The sequence below is a fragment of the Engystomops pustulosus genome, chromosome 8 (genome assembly GCF_040894005.1).
Source record: "Engystomops pustulosus chromosome 8, aEngPut4.maternal, whole genome shotgun sequence".
Classification (NCBI taxonomy): Eukaryota; Metazoa; Chordata; class Amphibia; order Anura; family Leptodactylidae; genus Engystomops; species Engystomops pustulosus.
This window is the reverse complement of record NC_092418.1, coordinates 44328234-44341601: the sequence shown is the minus strand read 5'-3', so window position 1 is coordinate 44341601 and position 13368 is coordinate 44328234. Positions and strand designations below refer to the sequence as shown.

Here is a 13368-nt window from a genome sequence, read left to right as displayed (position 1 = left end):
AGGGGGATTGGCAGGCTGTACACTACAGGGGGCTGGGCAGGCTGTACACTACAGGGGGCTGGGCAGGCTGTACACTACAGGGGGCTGGGCAGGCTGTACACTACAGGGGGCTGGGCAGGCTATACACTACAGGGGGCTGGCAGGCTATATACTACAGGGGTTAGCAGTTTATATACTACAGGGGCTGGCTATTTACTGGGAGGCTGTAAGCAATTCATTTCCCAAACTCGGCTTATAGGTTTTTCCAGTTTTTTTTGCGTTAAAATTAGGGGTCTCGGCTAATTCTTGGGTTGGCTTATACTCATGTATATATGGTATATTATTTTTGCTTTTTATATAATACTTATATTTATATTTTATGTGTTTTAATTAACCCGAAGAAGAGAGTATGCTTTTGTGGGAAATAAAGATCCACTCATTTGCACTCTTTGGTAGGGTGTCTCTATACAACCCTGTTTTTATCCACAAATTCATCTAAAAGTTGGTATAAATATAATATTTGTGCAAATCTTGTACCCTACATTGTAAACATTATCTTAGGTTTTGAATTCATTTATGATTTATTTTAAATATAAGAATAAATTGTGAAAGGTCGTTCAGAGGTGGCAGGTTTTTGTTGACAGCAAAAGACAATTACCTGTCGCAACTAGTCCTGGAGCCAACAAGAGGGGGGCATTGCTGGACCTTATCCTAACCAACAGACCTGACAGGGTATCAAGATTACAGGTTGGGGGGAACCTGGGTAATAGTGATAATAATATCATCGATTTTGTATTGCGCTTTACTAAGATTGTTAGTGAAGGGGCAACCAACACACTAAACTTCAAGAGGGCAAATTTTCAGCAACTAAAGGAAAGACCTTATAGGCATAAACTGGGACAATGTTCTCAAAGACAAAAGCCCCCCCCCCCCAAAAAAAAATGGGACTTTTCTCATATACTTTAAAACAGTCCTGTGAGAAGCACACACTGTATGGGAAAAAGCATAAGAGGAACAAGAAAAAGCCAATGGGGCACATTTACTAAGGGTCCGAATCGCTTTTTTCCGCCGGGTTTCACAAATTTTTCCGATTTGCGCCGAATTGCCCCGGGATTTTGGCGCACGCGATCGGACTATGGTGCATCGGCGGCGGCTTTCATGCGCCAGAAATCAGGCGGTGTGGCCCTCGGAAAACCCAACGGATTCGGAAAAACCGCGGGATTTAAGAAACTAATTGTATCGCAAAATCAATCACCAGGAATAGGTTGTTGAACTCCAGCAGACCTCGGCGGACTTCAGCACAGCAGCGACACCTGGTGGACATCGGGCGCACGGCCTTAGTGAATCGCCGGAAGACCCTAATCCTTGTCGGAGAACGCGCCGCTGGATCGCAACAGGACCGGGTAAGTAAATGATGCCCAATGTGGCTAACTGCAAGGAAAGCAATAAGCGAGAAAGAGAAGGCGTTTAAGGTGCTAAGTGAAGGAAGCAATTAGGCATTACAGGATTATAGAGAGAAAAATAAATCCTGTAAAAAGCAGATAAATGCCACAAAAATAGACTGAGAGAAATATTGCCAGGGAGAACGAAAATAATCCCAAATTATTTTTCAAGAATATAAATGATAAGAAACTAAAAACGGAGAGTGTGGGCCCCCTTAGGAACAACATGGGGGTCATGGTGAAAGGAGATCAGGAAAGGGCCAATCTACTGAATGTCACCTTCTCGATTGTCTTTACCCAGGAAAATCCCAGAAAAAGGATGTAAATTCTCTTCGGAATATCAACAGTTTAACCCAGGAAGAGGTACAGCGCCAACTTGCAACCACTAAGATAGATAAATCACCGGGGCCAGATGGCGTATACCCCCGGGTTCTGCATGAACTATGTACCGTGATAGGCAGACCGTTATTTTCAATATCTGAAGATTCACTAAGGACTGGTTATGTTCCACAGTACTGGCGCATAGCAAATGTGGTAGCAATATACAAAAAAGGATCAAAAAGCGATCCTGGGAACTACAGACCTGTAGTGGTGTGATGGGGAAAATATTTGAGGGGTTTGTTAGAGATGATATCCTCGAGTATCTCACTATGCATAACCTTATAATCCAGCGTCAGCATGGGTTTATGAGAGATCGGTCCTGTCAGACTAATCTGATTGGTTTCTACAAGGAAGTAAGTTCCGGCCTGAATCTGGGGGACGCTGTGGATGTTGTATATCTGGACTTTTCAAAGGCATTTCACACCGTGCTGCATAAAAGGTTGGTACATAAAATGAGACTGCTGGGAATAGGAGAAAATCTGTGTATTTGGGTAAGTAATTGGCTTAGTGATAGAAAACAGAGGATTGTCATTAATGGCACATTCTCACATTAGGTTAACGTTACCAGTAGAGTGCCATAGGGGTCAGTAATGGGGCAACTTCTTTTTAATATTTTTATTAATGACCTTGTAGTGGGTTTACTCAGTCATGTTTCAATATTTGCAGATGATACTAAGCTGTGTAAAGTGAATACTGAGGTTGATAGTTTAGCATTACAGAGGGATTTGTAGAAGCTTGAGGAGTGGGCAGAGAAGTGGTTGATGAGGTTTAATGTAGATAAATGTAAAGTTATGCACTTGGGCAATGGAAACAAAAAGTATAATTATGTTCTAAACAGTCAATTACTTGGTAAAACTGGAGATGAAAAGGACTTGGGGATATTGCTGGGTGGTAAACTTAATTCTAGGCGGCTGCTGCTAAAGCAAATAAAATTAGCGGATGTATCAAGAGGGGACCAGTGTATAAAAAGGACCTAGTAGAACTGGAACAGGTGCAGAGGAGAGCAACCAAGATTATTAGGGGAATGGGGAGACTAGATTACAAAATTTGGGATTATTCAGTTTAGAAAAAAGACAACTGAGGGGAGACCTTATTACAATGTACAAATATCTGAATGGACAGTACAAGGATCTCTCCAAAGATTTTTTTATACCTAGGCGTGTGACAAGGGGGCATCCTCTACGCCTAGAGGAGAGGTGATTCTACCATCAACATAGACAAAGGTTTTCTACTGTAAGAGCTGTGAGACTGTGGAACTCTCTGCCGCAGGAGGTTGCTATGGCGGACTACTGGATACCTTTCTGGAGAGAAAGAATATCACGGGTTAAGGGATAAAACATATATTTGATTCTTAAAGGTTGGACTTGCGTCTTTTTCCAGCCTTATGTACTATAATACTATGATCAAATGGTCTGATATATTTCATTGTTACACATAGGGGTGCTCCAGTCATGATGCGAGTTGAGCCTTTTGCCTCAGGCAACACAATCTACAGTAAGTTGGGGAGTAGCATCAGGAGCGCAGCCAGCTTCTACAAAGCAGAACTTGACACTTAAAATTAGCGTTTCTTTACAGCAAGTCTCAACATGTGTGACACACCATGTCCCACATACTAAAAAAATTACCAGATTTATTAGTACTGGGTGTGGTGGAGGGGGCACAGTTCTATAGCCCCTCAGGAAGCAAAAAAGTTCAGGTTCAACCATGGTTACATCCAACAAGGGTTAATTTAATCACTTGAGTTGACTACACTGGGATTTTCTGTGAGCTTTAAGCTTACTCCTCATTTTTTATGTGCAAACACTTTCTGCCAAATGCAATGAAATTCAGGCGGCAGTAATGTATGGGCGCCTATCCTATATTATACCGAGTCATGTTTGAAGAATGCAATTTTTATTTAAGAACATTACTGTATTTTAGAATATTTCATTACATTATAACTTTACTTAAATGTAGAGGAATACAAAAAACCGCCAAGAGCTCCTACTGCTACTCCTGTCATGTGAGAGTGGCACGTACCTGTGAGCAAATAGAGAATGTGTTATTTGTTACAATGAAGGAAAAGCTCCTCTATTATGTGACATAACATTACATTATTGTCTGATTTGGATTCTTCACATTTAGGCCTTAAGCTCACAACATACCCAGGAGGTCTGGATTATGGGGAGGACTACTGGGGCGCACACATAGCCACCCGAGTCACCCACGAGATGTGCAGGGGTTGAATTTGGCTCTTCTGAACCTGCTGTTCGAACGGCAGCCAGTTCAGAGAAGTATGTACAGGCAGTCCCTGGGTTACATACAAGATAGGTTCCGGAGGTTTGTTCTTAAAGGACACCTGTCATCAGGTCTCTGCCACTAGTCCTGTCACCTCTTCCTGTTGGAGCAGCTCACAAGGATCCCATCCCAGCCTTTATCTAGTTATTTCATACATTAATCATTATAAAATCATCTTTTCTTTATCATATAAATGAGGCTGGTCACATGGTCAGAGGCAGTGATGTCACTCCTGTTACCCCTCCCCTCTCCTCCCCCTGTTCATGTCTGTGTATAATGTATAGTAAAGCATGGCTAGTGTGTGCTGTATCTGCTGACATGCTGCATCCTCCTAATATACAGGTGAGAGACACAGACATCAGCTACACATGAATCTGACATGTTCTGCTATAACATGGCTCCTGGAGCTGCTGTATATCTCCTAAACACACACACATGCACACACAGGCTGCAGGGGGTGTGGCCACCAGCACCAGGAAGCACATCATTATACAGCCTCACATCATTATACAGGCTGTCAGTCAAGCACTGGGGGTGTGGCTGTACCTCCCACTCATGAATAGAGTGGACAGCTTGAATATGCTAATGCTTCATTGGACATTTCACAGGTCATTTGCATACAGCTTTAGGACCTCATTGCTTAGGTTTACAGGCATGTAGAGGGACAATGAAGGGATAGTGGCAATGCTCTCTAATGGCAGTTTATGAAAATATATTTAGTTTAGGAGGGTTATTTTGCATGACGGGTTCTCTTTAAGTTGAAATTGTATGCAAGTCGAAACTGTATATTTTATAATTGTAGATCCAGACCAGAAATTTTTTTGCCCCAGTGACAATTAAAGTTAACATTTTTTTGCTGTAATGGGACCAAGAGTTATCAATAAAGCTTCATTACAGACACCTTACAGCTGATTATTGCAATCTGGGACTATAGTAAAACATCCAGAGAGCTTCACTAGTGGTCACAGGGGGCAGAGGGGTCCGTCTGTAACTATGGGTCATCTGTAAGTCGGGTGACCTTAAGTAGGGGACCGCTTGTACTATACAGGCTGTCCCCTACTTAAAGGAAACCTACCATTTCAAATGGTAGGTGTAAGCTGTAAACACCGAGCACCAGCTCAGGGTGAGCTGGTGCCGGTGCTTAGTTTCGTTAGTATTAAAACCGCGGTAACGCGGTTTTAACACTTTTTAAACTTTATAGCAGAAACTGCTTCGGCGCTGCGTGCGTACGATCGTCGCGCGCAGCGCCGAAGCAGCTTCTGCTATAAAGTTTAAAAAGTGTTAAAACCGCGATACCGCGGTTTTAACACTAACTAAACTAAGCACCGGCACCAGCTGGTGCTCGGTGTTTACAGCTTACACCTACCATTTGAAATGGTAGGTTTCCTTTAAGAACACCTGACTTCTAGTTACAAATGGACCTCTGGATGTTGGTAATTTACTGTACTTTAGCCTTAGGCTACAATAAACAGCTGTAACGGTTATTAAAGGTGTCTGCAATGAAGCTTTAGTGTTAATCCTGGTTCTTATGACCATCTAACATTTTTAAAAACCAATTGTTACAGAGACCAAAAAAATTTTGTCTGGAGTTACAATTATAAAATATATGGTTCTGACTTACGTACAAATTGAACTTAAGAACAAACCTACAGAACCTATCTTGTACATAACCGAGCACTGCCTGTATATACGTTAGGAGGTATGTGATTGAGGGGGCACTGTATTTTATATAATAAATTGAGGGTGCTATGATAATTATTAATCATTATTTACTAATCACTATATATTTTGTTACAGGGCACACTGTATATATTTAGTGTGTGAACTATATATTTATGCTGTATGATAGAGTAAATTCCTGTGAATATTATATTTTGAATGGTCTCAGTGTGGTTTTTCGAGTAACATAATATAGTAAGTGACTGTTGTATTTTCAGTCATTGAGTAAGTCTTCCTTCCAAATATGACCCGTCGGCACTGTGTTAGTAGTCAGTATCTTTTGGTTACGTTTTGGGTCCTTTTTAGGGTTTGCCTGGTAAACCCATTGGACATGATATAAAAGGTGTTTTAAAGATAGAAGGCTGCATCATATATTAAAAAACTCAACTGGGGTTAGAGGGTAACTTGCTGTCATTGGAATACCCCTTTAAATTATACCAAACTAACATGCAGTTTTAAGACTATATTGCATTTTCATAGTAATAACAAATATGTATCTTTTGGGGTTTTTTTAACTCACCTAAAAAAAACAAATCATTTCTTTTAACCTTTTTTGGAGCATGATTTTTTTTGGCAACATTTTCTGAATCCGCATTGTTTCCTAGGATGAATTTGGAATGAATTAAATATCATTACACATAAACCTTCATTCATTGTAGCAGAGTCCATAAACAGGGTGTGTAATTGTGTGGCACTACCTTTGAATGGGCCCTTGGGAAAATTGCTATTTACCAACCTTTACAAAAAGCCTTCAGATCAGCATAATATGAGCCTAAGGTGGTGCTCTGTTTCCAATATTACAAAGTGTATCTCAGAGAAAATATATATACTCAAAAACATCCGGGTATTTTTGGTGGGGAGGGAAAAACAGCAGGACATCACAAAAAAAGAGCAGGAAACGACAGTCGTTTTGCACATGTGGTGCTTCATCTGGTTCACTCGTCCAGGGGGCGTGGCTACAGGCACAAGACACAGAAATCTCATCTGCACGCTGCCACACAGAAATCCAAGATGACTGCAACCCAACCCTAAGGCTGCATTCACACGAACGTATGGCAGGACTTAGATATGGTCGATGTATATATATATATGTACGGTGTATATGCATCCCCCATACACCATAATGGGTGCACAATGATTGCCGTACGGGATAGGTACAGTGCAGCACACGCACGGTGCTGTTCTGTAGCCCATAGAAAGATAGGACATGTCCTATCTCTTGGTGGAATACGGCGTCATGTGCTGTGCATTTCTATGGAGAGGGGCGGGGTTGAGCCGCTCACCCCCTCCTCCACCCCCTCCTCCTCTCCTGAGCACCGACGTGTGCCAGCCGTGCTATGGTATGGCGAGCACACGTGTGTGAATTTAGCCTAAGTCTGAAGTTACAGGATCATATTTAGGGGCAACTGAAATTGTGTACAGCAGGACTGATAGAGATAGGTTGGACTTATATCTGTGAAATGCTGTATTTTTCTTAATAACAGTGAACTAGAGAATGTGTTATTTTGTTGTGCGGAGTAAATATGAGAAACTTGTCTCCGCGGGAATACCCGGTTCAGAACTAAGCTCATTTTCACCCTTAAGACACAGCCCAGTTTTTCAAATCTACCTATGTCACAATATGCAGTTATAACTTTGGAACACTTTCTTACCAAGTCTATTTTCTGATTTTACATGAAATGTTGTACTTCACATTAATGTTACCTTTTAGTTGAAATATATTGTACTTATTTGTAAAAGCTAATGGAAATTTGGTAAAAATTTTGAAATATTTTTCGCAATTTTGTCTGATTTCTAAATGTTATACTCATCATACAGTTAGTCTAAATGCCCACTACCCCTGATCCTGACAGTAAGACCCGGCCACGGCTCCCGCCAAAGTTCTGCTACCTGACCTGGCTGATCTTACCACCATTGTGGCCCAGAAGTCCCAGCAGATCGCCGTTCAAGGTCAGCAACTTTGGACAAGTCACCACCATGTTGCTGCAATTGATGGCAACTCAGCAGCAGCGTCAAGTACCTGCAGCTCCTACTGCTACTCAGGTTCGTCTACCATCTGCAGAACCCATATAAGTACGATGGGGACCCCAGTTGTGCAGTGGATCTATCACTCAGTGCTCCTTGCAAATTCCACTTATGCCGACAGTTTGTCATGAAACGGTCTAAAGTGGCTTTCATCATCAGTCTCCTTTCCAGGAAGGCCCTGGCACGTGCTAATTCCCTCTTTGACAGAAAGACCCGGTGAGAGCTAATATCACCTCCTTCTTCTCTCAGTTCCGGTCCGTCTTTGATGAACCTACACGGCGTCTTCTGCTGAGACTGCACTGCTTAACCTGCATTGAGGGGACTCATCTGTCTGGGATTATGCGGTTCAGTTCTGTACCCTGGCTTCTGAGGTAGCCTGGAATGAAGCAGCCCTTTAAAAAGGGACTCTCTGGATAGAGCATGCCTGTCTACTCAAGAATGTTCCCAACAAAGGTAGGGAAATCTTTCTCTATTGTGCCAGCCTGGAACACTTTCTTAAGACGTATCTTGTCTATCCTCAGCGTCTGGGAAACGCACACACCTAGGGTTCCTGGGAGAAGCGCCCCTAGGTGAGAATGAAGCTTCTCCTCACCTGAATCTTCTAGTTCTCCTCAGCTCCGGAACAAGTGGTCCATTTCAAGCTTCAGCCTTCCTGGGCTCCGGCTCTGCTGGGAACTTTGTGGATGCTGCCCTGGGCTCCCACCATCATTTTCCCGTGGTTCGTATAGAGAATCCACTGGTTATTTCTTCCATCAGTGGGCAGATCCTCTGGCACTCGGTCCAATATCACACAGAGCCCCAATGCCTGCAAGCTGGGGCCTTGCATAAAGAAAGACTGTGTCCTACCCCGGTCCACATCTTCATTTCTACTGGGTCTCCTGTGGTTACAACAATATGCCCTTCAACTCAACTGGCGTATTGGTGAAGTTCTCCTGGGGACCGGAATGCCAGTCATGCTGTTTGGAAGTTCCTTGTCCTGTGTCCACCATGTCTTCTCCTATGTCCTCCAAGCCTCTGCTGGGTCTCCCCACTCCATATATAGACTTTGCTGATGTCTTCTCGGAAAAGCAAGCAGAGACTCTGCCGCCACATCGTCCCTTTGACGGCCCCATAGGACTGTTGCTGGTCTTTTCTCCTCCACAGGGTCGCGTGTATCCACTTTCAGAGCCTGAAACTGCGAATATGTCAACCTACCTGAAGGAGAACCTTCAGAGGGGGTTCATACGCAAGTCCTCTTCTCGTGCCGATGCAGGGTTCTTCTTTGTGGCGAAAAAGGATGGGTCACTCTGTCCATGCATAGACTATTGCGGCCTTAACAAAATTACCTGTGCCGTTGATCACGGAACATTTCGACTGTCATTGTGCCACTCTGTGGCCTACCATGTTGCTGCTGCCGCCACCTCCACACCATGTTGCTGGCAGCTCCAGAATTTGTCATTGTGTCACTCTGACCTCCTGCTTCTGCCGCCACACTCTCATTGTGCCACTCTGTGGCCTACCATGTTGCTGCCAGCTCCAGAATTTGTTACTGTTCCACTCTTTGACCTCCTGCTGCTGCCGCCACCTCCGCCCCTTTCATTTTGCCACTCTGTGGCCTACGATGTTGCTGCCAACTCCATAATTTGTCATTGTGCCATTCTGCGGCCTACTCATGCTGCTGACAACTGACCGCTGTCTCCCTGGAACATCCTGTGATTTCCATAATACTGTTTTCACCCTCCACCACTCTATGACGTTGCCACTATGTTTGGTTTTCTCCTTAATTTCATCTGTCAGAAGGAATGAAAAGCTTACAGAACACAGAGGACATGCAAAAATCCCATTTACTGTTCATCTCTCATTTGGATCAACTCCTTTTTGTTCTAGGCTTTAGAAATACTGATGGATTATTGACCGGTTGAAAGTGTACACTGACGGATGAAAAGAAGTGTAAAATGATCAGTGACGTCAGAATTCAGAATTACTGCCGACACCCTCTCCAATCTTTTGGGGGGGGGGGGGTTTACATGTATCCGCGCTTAACAGAACAGGTTCTGTCGTAATCTATGGAATCATCTGATGTCAGTGTAAAAAGAGTGCACTCTTTGATGTTATAGTGGGATCTTGGCCCTCAGCTCAGTCCTTTCAGGTTGGCACAGACGTTACTCAGGCTGCATTCCCGCTTCACTTATTTGGTCAAGTTGGCCCCTGTAAGTGCCCATGTGTCATGTGCGTGTCATAATAAAACACAGCATTGTTTGAAGACTAAACCACGCTCCCTATGCATATTTAAGCTTGGCAAAACATTCTACAACACCCTACAGGCTCTCTGCAGCCAGGAAATACCTGTATTTTAATGTGATTCGACATGATTCAATTCGTGTCGAATCATATTTTTTTGAAAAATTCGGCGAACCGGGTCGAATCAAATTTTGAAAAATTTGCCCATCTATACTTTAGACTTTTTTTATTGAGGGAATTGAATTAAATAATTTAATACATAAAAAAATGCTACTGTGTGAATCAGCCGCCATCTTATGTTCAAGGTCCATAGTCATTGGGACTGCAGAGAGGTCTGGAGCTTGGTATCTATCTGGAGTTTACAGATAACAGGCGGACACCATTTTGTGCAGCTTTAACAGGTATTTAACAGGAGTTTACATTGGGATTGTGTCGCACGCGATTAGATTGCGGCGCAACTGCCCTGTCTTTCATGTGACAGAAATCAGGGGTGGGGGTGTTCCGAGGGGACGATCTGACTGATTTGGACAGAGCGTGGGATTTTGCTTTCAAATTGTCACACTTACATACACCAGGAAGAAGAACGTGAAATCCAGCGGACCTAAGCAGGGAAGTGACTCGTGCACAATATCGGGCGCACAATCTTAGTGAATGGACCGGGTAAGTAAATGTAAATGTGCCCCATAAAGTTCTACATTCATACAGACATTTTAATACATTTTTACACTCATACATATATTTATTCACTAATACGGACACATTTATGCACTTATATTATACATTATATGCACACAGTTGCCCACATTTATTAAATTGTTTACGCCAGTTTTTGTTTGACTTTGCACTGAAAAGAACATGCAAACTGCAGATAAAAACCTGGTGCAGGAGCTTTCATATATTGGAACATACTTTATAGTACATACACATACATACGTACATACACTCACCGGCCACTTTATTAGGTACACCTGTCCAACTGCTCGTTAACACTTAATTTCTAATCAGCCAATCACATGGTGGCAACTCAGTGCATTTAGGCATGTAGACATGGTCAAGACAATCTCCTGCAGTTCATACCGAGCATCAGTATGGGGAAGAAAGGTGATTTGAGTGCCTTTGAACGTGGCATGGTTGTTGGTGCCAGAAGGGCTGGTCTGAGTATTTCAGAAACTGCTGATCTACTGGGATTTTCACGCACAACCATCTCTAGGGTTTACAGAGAATGGTCCGAAAAAGAAAAAACATCCAGTGCGCGGCAGTTCTGTGGGCGGAAATGCCTTGTTGATGCCAGAGGTCAGAGGAGAATGGGCAGACTGGTTCGAGCTGATAGAAAGGCAACAGTGACTCAAATCGCCACCCGTTACAACCAAGGTAGGCAGAAGAGCATCTCTGAACACACAGTACGTCGAACTTTGAGGCAGATGGGCTACAGCAGCAGAAGACCACACCTGGTGCCACTCCTTTCAGCTAAGAACAGGAAACTGAGGCTACAATTTACACAAGCTCATCGAAATTGGACAGTAGAAGATTGGAAAAACGTTGCCTGGTCTGATGAGTCTCGATTTCTGCTGCGACATTCGTATGGTAGGGTCAGAATTTGGCGTCAACAACATGAAAGCATGGATCCATCCTGCCTTGTATCAACGGTTCAGGCTGGTGGCGGTGGTGTCATGGTGTGGGGAATATTTTCTTGGCACTCTTTGGGCCCATTGGTACCAATTGAGCATCGTTGCAACGCCACAGCCTACCTGAGTATTGTTGCTGACCGTGTCCATCCCTTTATGACCACAATGTACCCAACATCTGATGGCTACTTTCAGCAGGATAATGCGCCATGTCATAAAGCTGGAATCATCTCAGACTGGTTTCTTGAACATGACAATGAGGTCACTGTACTCAAATGGCCTCCACAGTCACTAGATCTCAATCCAATAGAGCATCTTTGGGATGTGGTGGAACGGGAGATTCACATCATGGATGTGCAGCCGACAAATCTGCGGCAACTGTGTGATGCCATCATGTCAATATGGACCAAAATCTCTGAGGAATGCTTCCAGCACCTTGTTGAATCTATGCCACGAAGAATTGAGGCAGTTCTGAAGGCAAAAGGTGGTCCAACCCGTTACTAGTATGGTGTACCTAATAAAGTGGCCGGTGAGTGTATATATAGTATATATACACATTATATACTTAGACACACCATATACACACAAAGGGGCACATTGATCATAGGCTTACGCTAAGTGCAACTGCATATGATGCTTCCCCCTTCCCCCTGGCAGTCGCCGGATCTATGAGGAGCCTAATGTGCTGTGGCGCGAGGGCTTTTCAGTGCCAGGTCTGATCTGGTTCAGAGATGTGCCATAGCCTCTCTGCCAATGTGCAGGCAGGCAAGAATGCAGCACACTGCAGCAACTCCACCTCCCTGCCCGACCGGCTCAGTTGAAGGTCACAGATGAGGCGGGACAGCGACCGCAAAACGAGGCGCAAATGAGGCGGGCTGTGGGCAGATGAGCTGGGCCACGGATGAGGCAGGTCGGCTGCCGCAGATCGGGCCTCTGATAATGGGGGCGCAGAACGGAGCACAGATGAGGTGGGCCAACGGCCGAGGAATGGGGAACAGATGAGGCAGAAAGGTGGCCACAGAACAAGACACAGATGAGGCAGGCTGGAGCAGCGGGACAGACCAAGGATGAGGCGGATTGGCTGCCACTGATCCTGCCATGGAGGAGTTGAGCCGGTGACCACCGGTGGCAGCCTGATGTGTAGAGAGAGGGCAGGCGAGTGGGCGGCAGCATGTGCAGGGGTTCGCTGCTCTGCCACGGATTAAGGCTGGCTGGCAGCAGCGTGTGATGAGGGAGATTGGACGGGCAGATAGGCACAGATGTGGTGGGTTTAACTATACTCCAACGCCTGCTTCTGTTACGCCACTACACATGGCAGTGTGCCTGTGCGGGCCCCCTCCTCCCAATGGTCACACCCAATGACTTCTTTCCCTTTATATATTCCGCTCCCCTATGCAAAGAGCCCCATGTATACCCCCCTCCACCCAACTGTCCAGGGCCGTTTTATAGCAGTCAGCAAAAAATATAATAAATAATCCCTTACTACCCCCATTTTACAGCCATTTTAGGTGTTAAAATTCAGGTTTCCATTGGCTTCAATGGTGTTTGTGTTTGACCTGAAGTTTGGATCCAAAGTTAGAAGTTCGGATATACTCGACAAACCCAAATTTTAACCAACCAGCTCATTGCTACTCATAACCCTATTAGTTTACACAATTACTGTGACATTCAGCTGTAATTTAAAAAAATATTTTATCAAA

General features: G+C 44.1%; 1 protein-coding gene across 4 annotated transcripts in view; it reads right to left on the bottom strand.

The window, feature by feature from the left end:
• LOC140076180 (UPF0764 protein C16orf89 homolog) overlaps positions 1 to 13368 on the bottom strand; it is a 71476-nt gene that overhangs the window by 5038 nt on the left and 53070 nt on the right. For 2 of the 4 annotated variants that reach the window (XM_072122691.1, XM_072122690.1), the window contains exon 7: positions 6319 to 6399. The exons of 1 other annotated variant lie outside the window; for it this stretch is intronic. In XM_072122691.1, coding sequence (XP_071978792.1) covers positions 6319 to 6399 — 81 coding nt within the window. Of the gene's footprint in view, positions 1 to 2787; positions 3822 to 6318; positions 6400 to 13368 lie in introns of those variants that run through there. One more of the 4 variants, XM_072122693.1, reaches the window with a different exon arrangement.